The sequence below is a fragment of the Acanthopagrus latus genome, chromosome 21, assembly GCF_904848185.1.
Source record: "Acanthopagrus latus isolate v.2019 chromosome 21, fAcaLat1.1, whole genome shotgun sequence".
Lineage (NCBI taxonomy): Eukaryota > Metazoa > Chordata > Actinopteri > Spariformes > Sparidae > Acanthopagrus > Acanthopagrus latus.
Genome location: NC_051059.1, coordinates 15,460,278 through 15,475,540, shown reverse-complemented (window position 1 = coordinate 15,475,540; position 15,263 = coordinate 15,460,278). Strand labels below are relative to the sequence as shown.

The 15,263-nt window shown below is 42.0% G+C and overlaps 1 protein-coding gene across 1 annotated transcript in view; it reads left to right on the top strand.

Moving 5' to 3' along the window:
* b4galt2 (UDP-Gal:betaGlcNAc beta 1,4- galactosyltransferase, polypeptide 2) overlaps positions 1 to 14,384 on the top strand; it is a 161,985-nt gene extending 147,601 nt beyond the window's left edge. The window contains exons 7-8 of the mRNA XM_037085076.1: positions 364 to 468; positions 9,404 to 14,384. Coding sequence (XP_036940971.1) covers positions 364 to 468; positions 9,404 to 9,554 — 256 coding nt within the window. The 3' untranslated portion in view covers positions 9,555 to 14,384. The remainder of the gene's footprint in view (positions 1 to 363; positions 469 to 9,403) is intronic.
* Positions 14,385 to 15,263: the final 879 nt, after the last annotated feature.

Below are 15,263 nucleotides of genomic sequence, written 5' to 3'. Positions count from 1 at the left end.
TGTACTACGTTCTGACAATATGTGGACCAAACGATTCATCCTTTGATCAAAAAGAATCACCAGGAGATTAATCTATGATGATATATGCGTCAGCTGGAGCCCTATCATATCACCCTGCTGTATTCTGACAATTTTAGCACTAAATTGATCACCAATTGATTTAAAAAAAAAAAAAAATTGAAGGATAATGAGAATAATAATTAGTTTTAGCCCCACTTCATTTCTTGGTAAACCCTCCAGGTGCACCTCTTCTTCCTATCAGTGTTTGATTCTGTCCTCCTGCCTCTTTCTCTCTTGTCCCTCTCTTTGTCTGGCTCCTTTTGCTCCCGCTAATAATAGATGTTGTATCTCTGTGTGTTGCAGGATCACTCTGAATGGGATGAAGGTTTCCAGGCCAGACGTTCGCATCGGCCGCTACAGAATGATTAAACACGAGAGAGACAAACACAACGAGCCCAACCCGCAGAGGTACTGCATCAGTGTCCGGCCCCGCTCTCGGGTGTTCAACCTTTGAATCGATCGCGCTTGCTTTTGTCTCGCAGCCGCGCTGCTCTGACGTTTCTCTCCAAACTTTTTTTTTTCTTTTTCTTTTTCGTTTGAGAGAATTATGATTATGTGGAGCTGCAAAGGGCACGCCATCAATAACGTGTCCTCATAATTAGAGTTAGCTTGAGAGCAATGTACTGAAACATGAGCAACGCCGGCGACAAAAGGTCAGCAGTGAGAGGTAAGAGCAGTTTGTGATGACGCCTCTGTCCTTTAATGTTCACAGCTGACTTCACTCTGTCCAGTTTAGCCGGAATTATGTGTTAAAGATGTTTTAACCTTTAACCTGGAATGGTTAAATGACAAGCTTTGCCCCTTTTTTTTCAAAGCAACGGCTTGTTCCACGACTACGTTAGGCGTCCTGAGATCTGCCGCCTGTTAGTCCGGCACCCAACGCAATCACATATTGTATTATAGGATGTTTGTGATGATGTAGAGGAATGACAGATCATTAGTAGTTTCAATTTTCCCTCTTCTGATCACACCATTTCCCCTGTTTAAGTGTATTTATACCCCCTTAAATTACTTTTCTGTGATATGTTTTAGATGTTTAACATGCAAATCAAATCTCTTGAATTGCAAGTATTTCCTTGCCTTTGTTCTGTCTGCACCGCTCCCATCAAACATGAAGTATCCCACTGCTGTATCCGCACAGACCTGGTCTGAACTTTTTAAATTAGTGCTAAACGAGTTTTTAAAGACTCTGTTTTCTGCTTTTTCGTAAACCGACTACAGTCTGCAGTTGATGCGAAGAGCCCTCAAATCCAGTAGAAGACATTTAATGGATTTTTGCTGGAGAGGAAGTGGGAGGCTCTGGGTTAAACGCTGTTCAGCTGCGGCGACAAAAAGCTGGTGGAAAATCATCAGCGCTCCTGTTTAATTAGGCGGGGCACATGAGAGGTACACCATCCAACCGAATTTGCAGGATTTTCTCGGCTGGAGAAATCTCTAAATCCTGTTCATGTTTAATTTTCATTGTTAAAAAAAAAGTAGACAAATACAAATATAGTGAGTCGTAAATACCGGAATCCGCCTTTAAAAACACCCACACGTGCAAGTGTTAAACTATCTCAGTGCCCCAGGTTGCTAAGACCTTCTAAAAACCATTTCCAAAATTACAGAGGACCTCAGTGTGGCTACATCCCTGGATATAACGACAGGGAAAAAGGCCAAAGGAAAACTTCTGTTATCACTCGCTTGCTGCTGTTTATGCAACCAAGACCAAGAAAATAGAAGCATGAAGCCACGGCAAAAAGCAATAAAAACTGGTCTTACAGTAAGTCGGGGAACATTTTCCATTTGAGGGGACAGAACATTTCACTCGTCACAGGATGTTAAAACATTCATGCGGGGGAGCTATCGAAACGCATGAAGACATGAGAACGTGTTTAATAAATAAAACCGCATGCATTTCAAAAGATGCCATAGAAAATATCTGGTCCCTCATAGATGTTTATTAAAATTCAGCGTCTCCTACAAGGCGACTCACAATGAATACTGAATGTCCTGAACGCGTTAGTCCGCCGTAACGTCGTCAGATGCGGCCTGCAGATCAAGACGTGGGGAAACAACCAATAAAAATCCAATCGAAAAACAAACCCTCTGAAGACCACAGCTCGGTCCTCCTGCTCACTGAAAGATTGGGATACTTTAAAAATGCCAAGGACAAAACATTTTCAATATACCAAATATTGCTTTTTCAGAGCAGCAGCCCAGGGTCTTAATTTGGCTACACCCATTTAAAATTGCTTTTCAGACGACCCTGTAAAGATGTTTCACGCACAAATGCGTTATTTTATGGGTTTGATGAATGAGACCCAATATGCAGAGATGAGCCCTTCTAGACACATTAATCACCAGGAGTGTAGCACCTCACATTAAGCTGCTTAAACGTGGATTATCACTGTTTATTCTCCTCTTAAGAGCCCCCCCCCCGTTTTCACGCCCGGTTGGGCCGGGCAACGATGCCTCTCCAACACAACAAAATCGATAACTGCTACACCCGGAGCCGGAATGAAGACGTGAACCCCGCTCCCTCTTCCAACATTGCTCTAGTTGGATCTCACGTGGTGTTATCAGATCACGGGAGCTGCGTCAGGGTTCACAGTTGTGGTCCAGTTGAGTTGTGCCTCCTAAATTGGTTTATAAGAAGATTAAAATGCAGGCAGGGAGAGCCGTGTGTGGACGAGAAGAGACGGCGAAACAAATTGTGACATGTTTGGGATTTAACCATGCAGCGGACACATGTTGTTCGAGTCTCCAGTAGATGAAATGTTGTATGTTTGATTCAATTTCACTGTTTTGATTTGTAGTTCAGTCGAAGGGAGCGTAAGAAAAGCGACTAAAAGAGTTCCACCTCGACAGAAACAACTCACCGTGCTTGCTCTTGTTCGCCTGTATGTCTCCTCTTGCAGAGACGAATCCATTCATTAGCTTCTGGCTGCTCATTAACGCAAAGCTAGTGTCAAAGTCATTGTTCGGCCGCGCTTAACGATTTGTAAGAGCAACATTTTTATCACCCACGTATGAAATTATAACTTTTTAATGGTTAGGATGTGACTGACAGGCAATTTGTTTGCCGTCTTTAGTCACGCTAATGGTTTTTGTAGGAACCAGCAGGTGACTCACTCGTTTGAAACGATGGTAATACATGAGGTGTTTTCCTGGACTTACATTCATACCTTTCATTGGCTGCATTTTGGTGCAGTTCCTCTTTCAGCGTATGAGAATCCACCCACCTATACGGGCGAGGGAGAAAGGAATATCAGCCAAAAGTGTAGCCTGTGACATCAGCTGAAAAGAAATGGAAGATCTTTTGATGCCTGCCTGCTGAGTGCCACAGAGTCTTGAAACCTGTTTGTGGGATAGGGCAGGTGAAAAATTAGGTTTATTAAACAGCTTGATGAAAGCTCTTCTCGTGGCCTTGCATCTCTAAATCTTTTATTTATTTTCTATGCCAAAATCCCCTGCGGTGTACCCTTCTCCATGCAAGCCAATAAAGGTAGAATCCAGACTGTCAGACTTTAAAACCAAAAATATATAGTGAAATGGCAGCAATAACCTAAATGTGAAGGTATCTAAAGTAACCGCACAAGCATTACATGTCATCCATCATTGTGTGTGTGTGTGTGTGTGTGTGTGTGTGTGAGAGAGAGAGAGAGAGACTCAACGATCCTTCAGTAATTGCCTGCTGAAATGACACCAGTAGAGATGGGAGCCCGCTAGGTCAGACCAGTCTAGTTGCCTTCATCAAAATCAATAAATCAGCCGCTAGACTGAAAGAAAGCGTCTGTGTGTGTGTGTGTGTGTGTGTGTCTGTCTGCTTGATACTCGATTCCTGTTTTCTTCCTCCTCTGCGCTCCCTCTCTCTGGGTCGTGGGCCAGACTTCCTCAATAAGAGGTGACACCAACAGGGACGCTATTTATGTGGGGCCGATACATTATTCATAACTGCAGCAAGGGCCAGAAAACAGCGACATATTAGTCGGCACGAACTTGATTTTTCTTTTTTTTTTTTTTTTTTTTAACAGCCCTTCTGGACACTCGTTACATTGTCTTGGAAATTTCAGCTTATAGGATCTTTTGAAGAGAGGCTGCATTAAGTCGAGCGTGGCGGCTCAGAATAATCAGGAGGTTGTGAGAGGAGGAAGAGCCACCTCACGGCTGGTTTGAGGCCGTGTGGGTGGAGGAGAGAGGGGTTTTGTTTTTCCTTCTTTCCTCTCTGTATCTCTTCGGGAACAGAACATTTTAATTAATCACTTTTCATCTGCTAAAGTATGAACTTAAAATGTATTCATCCCTCAGTCCAACAAGTCATTTGGTATTTTATGTGAAAAAGTCATAAGAAAAAAAAAAAAAAGGGTGTAATCAGGTTAGGGCAAGAAAAGTCGTGTGGTTATGAGGGTAACCCTGGTTCTCTGAGAAGTGAGAAGTGAGAAGTGACGATGCTAACATGCTGATGTTGAGCAGGTGTTATGTTTATGGTGTTCGTTCATTCTTTGGCAATTAAACACAAAGTGCAGCTGAGGCCAATGTGAATGTCGTTGGTTTTACAGAATTTGAGCCAAAGATCTGGACAAATTTAAATTGATGTTGATGCTAAAAGAGAAGTGATAACAGTGCTAGCCCTGACATTAACACTGCTAAATCCCCAGGATATAAAAATAACCAGCTGCTAGCTTGTTTGGGTTTGCACCGTTCGTGGCCAGGTTGTCGCCATTGTTTCAAGTACAGTCGGGAATTATACACTTAACATTTAAACAGTGAAAATAGATGTCAGTGGTAGACTTATAGTCACAGTCTACATTCAGTGACTCATATACAGACTGATCATGCTAACCTGCAGCCTGAGATGGTTCGTATTCACAAATAGTTGGGGTTTTTTTTCATCTTGAACAAAGTCGCAAGAAACAAGATGAAATACTTGGAAGGTGATTTGACAAACCATCTGTTTTTCGCTGTCTCTCATGGGCTAACTTCGCCCAGTCAGAGGCAGAGCCTGCTGGCAAAGAAAATTTTGTGAAGTCAGTCAAGCAAATACATCTCTCCATTGAGAAAAGCCGTCAGTGTTGTTCTTTGCCCTTCTTTCAAAATGAAACAAACTCTCCAGTTCTGATATAACTCTTGCTTATGCAGCAGCCATGCTAACATTCTGAGGAGCAGCCGTTGTCGTTTTTGAAACAAACGTCCTCTTCCCTCGCTGGTGGCCACACCTCACCGAAGCTGCCAGCAGTTCCTGTGCATTGCTTAAAGATCTCTTGCAGGACATTTTGAGCTGTTATTTAGATTCAAAGATTTGAAGTTGGATTTCCAATTTAGTCTCCGAACGACAACAAACACCTGTTCTGGTTCTCTGTTTTGCTGAGATCATACTATGTGATATTTTTGGTCCTTTGTGATTGTCACTTTGTTCTCTGCTGTGATCATGAGGTAACACGTTTTTTTTGCCATGACCTGCCAAGAAACATAAACGTGTTGGACTTGTCATTTGGGATTTTCAGAAAGCTTCCAGGTGCCAGGGACCAGCTTTAGTGGTCCACGTCACATTACCAACAATACATGTTTGCAGCACAGTTTCATGAATGAAAAGTGAACTTGTAAGCGCTCTCACTCGCAGCAACAACCTACAAACAACAATTTGTCTTTGAGAATTACCTCAAAATACCCGGTTTTACTTCTCAGGCTGGTACACACAGAGGTCTGCCCCTCAATTACACAGATAAACTGAGCTTTTGTTGCCGCTCTTTGTCTTCAGGTAAAGGGTTTGCCTCTCTGTTTAGATTCAGATTAATGATTGAGCCTTCTGGGAGAGTTTATCTGGAGTACCTGCGTAATGTCCGGCGTTTACCAAGGGAAGCGTTGTCTCGACTGTTTGATGAATGTTTACTATCTCCTCTGCATTCACACGCACACATACACGCACACACACACACTCACTCAAACATGCACTCACCCTCACACAGGAGTCCATTCTTTCCGCCTTTTTCGGAGACGCTGGTTAGGCATAGCAATGAGATATTGGGCCAGCGGAAGTAAGAAAGAGGCACATTCATCACCAGCCTCGAGTATCGGCGCACACACACACACACACACACACACACACACACACCACACACACACATTTTGTCTAGTAGAGGCGCTTCATGCATTGCAAATGAATTAGTCTCTCAGTAACATTGTTCAATATTCCATTCATATGTTATCATCCAGGGGCAGTGCAGATACAGAGTGTGTGAAGGGGTGTTTGTGTGTGTGCGCACACGCTTGTGTGTGTGTGTGTGTGTGTGTGTGTGTGTGTGTGTGTGTGTGTGTGTGTGTGTGTGTGTGTGTGTGTGTGACCGACCTCTGGAAAACTTTATTTACCATGAACATGAACATCAAGTTTGCTGACTTATTTAGAGTCCCTTGAAGGAATACACGGGCAATTTGTGAAACAATCCCTTCCATGATTAGACCTCATCTATTTTGACCTCTGTACTGTAAATATGATGCAGCAGGTTAGCTTAGCTTAGCATAAAGACTGGAAATGGACTCTGGCTCTGCCCAGCAAGTAGCCTACCAGCCAGGATCCACATACCAGCACCTCTAACTCTGACTAATAAGCATCTTATATCTCAGTTGGTGAATCCCTAAAAGCAAAAATTAACCATTTTTGGAGGAGATTGTGTGCTGGATTACTTTTTTGTAATGTAATTACTGCCCCAAGTCGAGAAATAGTCCAGCAGAGACCAAAAGGAGGCTCTCAGCATATTGCTACGACCTGCGAGGAGTATGTGCTGCAGGACTTTTCGAAGGAATCCTTCAATATGGTCTGATTAACTAGTGATTAACTAACTAGTGATAGTTCATTATGGATATACAGTCGTCTCATATCTTTCTACACTCCTCTCACGATCACCCAATTTTGTCAAAACTAAAAAGGGGTGAAATAACACAGACACCTTTGGCCCGGCTCTCCAGTCATGACACCATCACCATGCTGCAAGATGTCATTTTTTGGAAGGATTAAACAAATTAGATATAAAATGTTAATTGACGCCTCAGAGACGCTAAAAGGCATGTTTTTAACCTCTATAGGAAGCCAGGCTAGCTGTTTCTCACTGTTTCCAGTCTGTGTGCTAACCAGCTGCTCAGAATAGCATCACATTCATCATATCATTCTTTTTTATCGGAGGTAAGAAAAGCAATTATGCACATTTCCGAAAGTGTTAAACTGCTCCCCTGAGGCACTTCTCTACAACAGGGTCAAGCGGGCCGGCTCAAAATACATGACACCGGAACAAAATAACCCTTAGAAGCTGGTATTACGGGCTACTGTTGAGATCCTAAACCAGAAATGTTTTCCTGCGAGACCCCTCGGTGGAATTAAAATAGAGCTTTACTTAGCCCAGTTAAGACTCAGCCTGGAAATCAGGCTAATGAATATGTAACGAGGACTGTCTTTGTCTCGCCCTCTAACTCTCGAAAACGAAAGTGAGACCAATAATTTTTTCAGTGCTGCACAGCGCAGCCACAGATTGAGTGCCCATGCATCTGATATTCTCTGTGTGTACGTAGGGATTAGTTTATTGCATTTAATCTCCGCCAGATTCATCCAAAGATCCCCCCATTCTCATTCACTTAATTTTTAATATCAGTATATCTTCCTCCCTCCATCTGTCACTCTTTTTTCTCAAATATATATTTATCCCTCTGCTTATCCATTCACCCATATTCTCCCCTACCATCCACCCTCATTTCAGTTGAAACACCACCTGCTTTTTCTCTCCTTCCCATCCTTTCCTTGTAATTGTTTCAGAATGAGTTTTTCTAATCCCTGATGGAAGTTGGAGAACATGTAATTCTATTTATGTCTTATTGTGCTATATTGTTCGAGGGAAAGATGCTCGACAACGTTTTTTATCCAGCTTCCATTCATGCCAATAAAGCTGTTTTTGATTTGATTTGCGAGAGACAGGGAGGAAAGCGCTGCAGAGAGAGAGAGAGAGGAGAGAAGAGAGATCCCCGCTAGTCAGTTCTGACGAGGCTCTGTAGACTCAGTGGTCCATGTCTGACTGAAGTGTCAACTCCAGCTGTATGTCCGAGCATATCATTAAGAAAACGTCTTCTGTTGGAGCCCGTCACCGCCGTCGTTTGAAAAAGACGCACATGAGCTTATTCCCTGTACACTGATGGGGGGAAAAAAAGGCATTTTTAAGACAAGAGTGTTGTAAACATACGGTTAGACGCTCACCCACCGTGGCCTCATTTCCATCCTGACTGGCTGCAAACACTGATGCTACTACGCCGGTGACAGCAGAGTTTGTGTTGTGAATCTGTTTTAATGCCAGAGGTTGCATCACGAACTGAAGTGCAGCAGCAGCAGCAGCTCTGTGTAACTGTCTGACACACTGTGTGAATTATTTTTCACTAAAATCAGAGCAGATTCTAACGTAAGAGCAGATTCTGATGTAACTGTTGACTCACAGCCAATGGGGAAGGGAGGTTACACAATGCAATAGCACCGCCTGTTGGCTGAGATTCTACTGTCCGTTCAACACAGTCTAATAGAACTGTTTGGTCTCTGCTTTCGGGTTGTTGAACAAGTGGATTACACAGGATATGACAAACTGCGGGCTTACATGCTGTGGGTTTAAAATAGGATTTTGATATTAGCACTGATGCTGTGAATTATTGATTGTTATTATGAAGTGTTATTTTTTGTCTCTTATTTCGCTAAAAGATCAATGAACGAGGAAAGCAGAAATAAAGAAATGTTGTTTTATTTTTCGGCCTTTAATCTTTGTGTTTTTCGTGTGAATTACTGAATGATTGTATCAGACATGTGACTCAGGACATTTGGTCCAAGTCTCAAGCATGTCCAAAGTCATGTAAAATGAACACAGACAAGTCACTCAAGTCAAGTCACGCGTCTTTTGTTTCCCAAGTATGTGTCGAGTCTCAAGTCATTTATAGTCAGTTATAGTCATTATAGATGCTGGGATCCCCAGACACAGAAGCCTTAGGTTTGTCACTTCGTACTTGCTTTGGTCCTGAGAGTTTGCGGGCCTTTTTTCTCCATATTTAATTCTTGTTTCTCGCGAGGACCCACCGTCTCAAAAGTAAAACAATCCAACAGAATACACATTCACAGTCAGTCCCGCAATTTCCTGTACTTCCTGAAGCATAATTTGCATGTGAAATAACTGAGACATCTCTGCACCCGAGTAATCAAACACATTTAGACGCCCACATGAACGCGCACTGGATTCTTCTTTAAACTTTTGGCAGTACCGTTTCTAATCAGTTTTCCTTCCTTGTCTCTCCATTTTCCCTCTCCCACCCCTCTCTCTTCGTCTCTTTGTCTGTCACCCTCCAGATTTAATAAAATACAGAACACGAAGAACACGATGAAGAAGGACGGCATCAGCTCTCTGACCTACAGAGTGGTTCAGGTCAAGAGGTACCCTCTGTACACAAATATCTCCGTCGAGATCGGCAAACCACCGCCCCGGCCTTTCAAGGGCTAGAGAGAGACGAGAGGAAGACGAGGGGAAAAGACGAGAAGGGGAGATCTTTTTGGAAGGAAATGGAGAGGAACGCGCACCCTAAACATCTGGACAGATGTGGGAGCGAAGGAGAGAGGAAAAAGCCACAAGCACATCATGGTCTCTTTCTCCCTCTTTACCCCAGTCTCTTTCTGTGTGTGTGTGGTTTTTTTTGTTTGTTTGTTTTTTTTAAGATTACAGCCATTTCTGAAACCAGGACTCAAGCTCTTTCCTCCTGCAACTTTTTTCAAGCAGCCAGTGGCTTCACACCTCCTACCGTTACCAATCGGTGACTTCAGAATTAATGAGTGCGGAAAAAAAGCTCCAATATCAGCAGCTGAAACTTGAGAGCCCTTCAGTTTGCAATCGTTTGCAGACTGGAGGGCATCCGATGACATATCGACAGAGGATATCGACTGGACCTGTTGGAGGAAATTTCATCTGAAACTGACTGTCAGGACAACATCAAGCAGAATTTCTTGGATTATTTGACTAAGGTCATATTGACAAAAATGAAAAAAATGGGCTTTATTCATGTTGGTTTGGGAGTGAAATGTCCTGATGGACAACAAACCTCAAACATGTCCAGTTCCAAGCATTCACAGTGACGGTCAGGAGAGTGGGGATTTCTACTATAGGAAAGCTGTAACATGAAGTAAATATGGTGACGTGCAGTGAAGGCTGTGACTGAATCTGATTGATTGCATATCAAAGAAATCTCTCTCTCTTTCTCTTCTTGGCAAACAATGCTAACAGACAGTTTAACATTGACGTTTTTATCAGGGGAGTCTCCTGTTTGGATCTAATTACTCAATCAACTCCTCCGGTATCAATTAATGAATGTGTATTGTGCCTGCATCTACTCGCAGAAGACTCAAAAACAGTGCTGGGACACGCTGATAAAACCTGTTCATCAGCAGCAACGGACTCCTGAGAACTCTCTTTTTGTTCTCTTTTTTTATATCTAGACTTAGACTTTGGAAGCAGAAATGGAAACAGACTCAAAGGAGCGACAGAATGGTTTTGCGACTGAAGCAAAAAAAGAATTGAAGAGAGGGTTTCTCCTGTTCTGAATGCAGTGTGGTGAATCTACCTTAGGAATGCATATGAAATCAAAATTGAGGACCTGAAGACGACAAGGCAAATATATACTGACAGCTCAGTCATGATTGTTACCCCATGTGGCACATTACGGAGATAAGGCTCCTGGAAAGGTTTCTTTTTCACCCCATCTGAAGAAAGACAGGTTTATGGGGTTAATCTGGGCTTTAAAGATACATTTTTGTCTCTACAAGATGCAAATGGCTTGAGTTACATTAATATTCCTTAAGGTACATATTTGAGACATGCATTTATGGTGACACATCATTTTACAGGTCCAAAAATAGTAGGTGGTAAATACCAAGCTACATATTTATTACTTTCAAATTACCTCAAAATTTAAATTTCGTAACTTGATTCTTGGTTTTGAAGTTGGGTTTGTTGGTATTTAGCAATTCTAAAATGGAAATGAATCTGCAACAACCAATTTTCAATGAAGTGACACGCTGGTCATACAGAAAGCAGTTGGATGTTTCCTGCTTCGTATAAAAGAAATCACCAGCCATTTATTAGCCGCTCGTTATGATCATGTTGGTTTAAATCAGTTTCAAAGACATTTCAAATATGTTTCTTGGTTCCTACCACCTACATATCATGACATTTGCCAACATGTAAAGTGTTAATGCATTTTTTATTTCTTATTTTTTTAAGAAGAAAAATCAGCTGTTGCTGAATTTTTTTGAACATGCGTGGGACAAGTCGGGGTTCAACATCAGAAATGAGCTGTCAGAATAATCACATGACTCACGATTTACAGGAAAAAAGCATTGTGGATCCAAAGGTCGTGTTGTTTTACAAACAGAGACGTAATACATTCTGGAGGTCGTTTTGTAGCCTACGATTTTTTTTTTATAAAAAGGTATCAATTCATTAAAACTAAAATGTTGATACTATTACTATGCCATTTTACTCTCTGTGCTGTCTTTTCCTCTGAACCTCTGAGGAAAAAGGCCATCATATCTGGAAAGAGGAAATTATACAGTGAAAGTCTCCCGCTGGTGGAAATTGTGAATTTGAAGGCTGTAGTGAGAAGTTATTAACTGAGCGTTTTGAGTGGCATCTCTGTCGCTGCTTCAGATCTTATCAACATCAGCTGTCAGTTCTGCATTGGCGTGTATTTTATCTCGCTTTCATATTACATAAATGAATCCCTGAACAGATGTTGTTACTTTCTTTTTTTTATATATAACTTTTTTAATTTGAAAACTTTTTTGTGTCTCACATGAGTTTCATAACTTTCCCTGTGCAAAAAACGGGACCAACAAAATCTCTGATCATGCCTTCCTTCATCGCTTTTCTTCCTTTTGTTTTAATTTTACCTTGTCTCTGCTGTTGATGCTATTAATGTTGACGCCTAAACACCAAATTGATGCCTTCAGACACAAAGGGGCAGGGAAGGTTTTTCATTTGTTTTGGGTGTAAAAAATTGGGAGCTTTAAGATGAGCGATACAGAAATGTGTTTCCGCCTCTGTCAAGATCGTGTTAAAACCTTCACAAAAGAAAACGAAACCACAGGGACGCACAACTTGTGTGCAAATGCGGTAGCTGTTTTGTGTAATTCCGAGCATTTCTGGGCTTTTATTTTGGTGAAAATTGTGCATTGTTGGCCTTCTCTTTGGTCAGCCTTGAGGCAAAATGTTCCCATCTGTTTGGCTCGCTGTTATCTTCGCCTCAAGCCCGTTGGAAGGTATAATTCCTCCTCTCGGCGACGCACTCTTCCTGCCACACACACTCATTCCCACTGTCATCCGTCGTTATCTTCTCTTTCATTGCCTTTTTCTTTCTTACTCTGCCAGTCCGGGCTGTGTGTGTCAATGGCGCTCTGTTGTGCTTTGTGGTGGGCCCACTTCAGGCACAGCTGTGTCTCACAAGAGCGCCTCTTCCTTCAATAGATATCGACAGGGCCTCTCTTTGTGTCTCTGAATCTGTGCCACTTACTGTATCTTTACTTTTCTATTTATTCTCTCCCTTGAAGCGCACAGCCTCATTTTGTGAATCCCTCGGTCTCCAGTCTGTTGTCGCTCTCTCCGCCACCTTTTCCCCCGTTTTGATTTTGATTGAACTCTCTCGGCGAGTTTCAGTGTCCTCGGTAAGCAGACTACATGTGGAGAGGTCAATACAATCCCCTCTTTGTACTGTTTACAGCTTGCCCAGTGCAATATTACAGATTTGTCACAGGACTGCCACGTATCCTGTAGCTTGTTGGAGTCGTTGTGTTGCAGAGGGGTGTGAGGTGATAACATTTTCAAGGGTTGGTGTCAGTTTGTGATGCAGTCATGCTTTTCTTCCCAGCCAAAATGGATTTTTTCATCTTTTCCCTCTAATCCACCTGTTGATTTCAAATCCTTCCAATCAGTTCACGACAGATAAAATGACTGCTGTTGGTTTGATTGTTGCAATATTTGCAGTTGTTGAAGGGGCACTCCACAGTTTAATGTTTTGTACTTGCACAGTCTTCGGTGACTTAAGAGATCAGAATCGTCAAATTTGGAACGACAGAGGCTGAGATATCCTGAGTTGTAGTCCAAGATCCAAAAAACACTAGATCCTACGTTGCACACACCTGGACAGTGTCTTTCATAGAAAGTTGGGTGGAGCAGTTTTTGGAGCACTTCACTGCATTTAATAGCTCATGGGTATTGTAGTCTTTAGAACAAAGGGCAAATTACATGTCTGTAGGCTTTACTGCGATACCAGCCAAGTAACCCAGATAAATCTCGGCAGCGAACTTTTCTGCAAACCGCTGATCTGCCCTGATTTGTACGTGTCATAGGCTGCTTACCATATTGACAGGAAATTGCTAGTCCCTGTTTGTGGCAATCTTTTCTTAACCATAACCAAGTTGTTTTCCTGCCAGGTTAGTGACAACATAAAAGGCAGGGTTGTGTGATTCATGAATCTACTGAAAAGTTCTGGGAGACTAAATTAATTATTGCAATTTTTTTTCCATACCTCTGTTTTGTTATTGCACCATGTTGTCGGGATGAAAATATGAACACAGTGAGATATTTTTAAATAATCATGAGTAATGTGGATCTAAAGATTACAAATATACTGTATCACGGTATAACATCCAAAATATATGGATATGATGTTTGTTAAATAACATTGAGGATATTGTTCAAGTGAAGGTTTGGAATAGGAATACATGCATAAAACCTGTGGAGTGCCCCTTTAAAAAATAGCTTCATCAAGGCTACTGTGACACATTACAGGCAACCTCGGACAGTTACATGAGAAAGAACAAGCTGAGGATTCACTGCTGTAGGACAAAGTGAGCGCTGTAGAGCGAGACATGGCCCCGCTGTGTATAAACGGTAACTTGGAATATAGATGTAAAGATCAGCAACAGACACTCCAGCAAAAATGGTATTTGAAACGTTTCCTTTACTTGAGAATAAGCTGCGAGGAGCGCTTGATGTTTCTTATTGGACTTTTGATGCCGTTCCAGTTGTCAAGCGAACCTCAGGTGGTCCAAGTATTTGAAATGTTTTTTTTTTTTTCCAAATACATTTTTCGCTTGTCTGCTGCAGAGAGCGGACGGGACTTTCAGGCCCTGCTGGGGCAGTTTTTAAACATTTACTGTATCTCTAGCTATGGTTTTTTTGTACATTGAATGTTGAAAATGTTATATCTTATATAGAATGCATTATGTCATATCAAACCTACTTTTTCTATACAATCAATAAATCTGATGGTTAAAGATTCAACTGTGGTGCTATCAGTTCTTTGTGTATGTGTGTGTGTGTGTGTGTGTGTGTGTGTGTGTGTGTGTGTGTGTGTGTGTGTGTGTGTCTCACTTGCTCTGCAGGATGGATAGAAAACTTCATAATAAATTCACCTGCCGACTGGAGTAATCCCACAGCTTTCTCGTGTAATATCTGCAGTTTTTGCAGCTGTGTAAGTGTTAACTCCTGCGCTGTCCCAGTGAGTTGGAGGACTGAAACGCTTTACCGCCCTATGTGATTACATTCATCCCGTGGCCTTCCCAATAGAATAAACGTCTCTTTAATGCAACAAAGTGAAGGCGTCCCTTCGTCTCACCCCCCACTTTCTTTTGTTGTTTTGCAGGGAGCACTACACCCCCCGACTGTCAGCAGAAAATCTCTGTGGGGAAATCAGAGTGGCATCCTCTCAGAGAGGAGCCAGACAGCAAAACTGCTCAAATAAAGTAAATAAATAAATAAATAAATAGTCCCAAACTCAGGAGCAAAGTGAGCTGGTGTGTACACCCAGCATGATTTGTGGTTGTTGTTTATATCTGTTCCCTTTTATTTTAGGCCCTATATTGTAACTCCACTTTAAGGAATAGTTAAGAGGACAATTTTGGCCTTTTGTGAAGGGAATTTACAAAGAAGACTGACAACTCTCTCATGTCTGGGCGATAAATATAAGGCTATACAACTAACGTAGCTTAGCATAAAGACTGGAAATGGGGAAGCGGCGAGCCTGGCTCTGATGAGAGGCAACAAAATCCTCCCACCAACCTCTGAAGCTCCCTTAATGACATGTTGTATCTTGTTTGTTTAATCCGATTATAGAGAACATAAATATAGAGGGAAGAAACATGCAGCACATAGAGCGTCGTA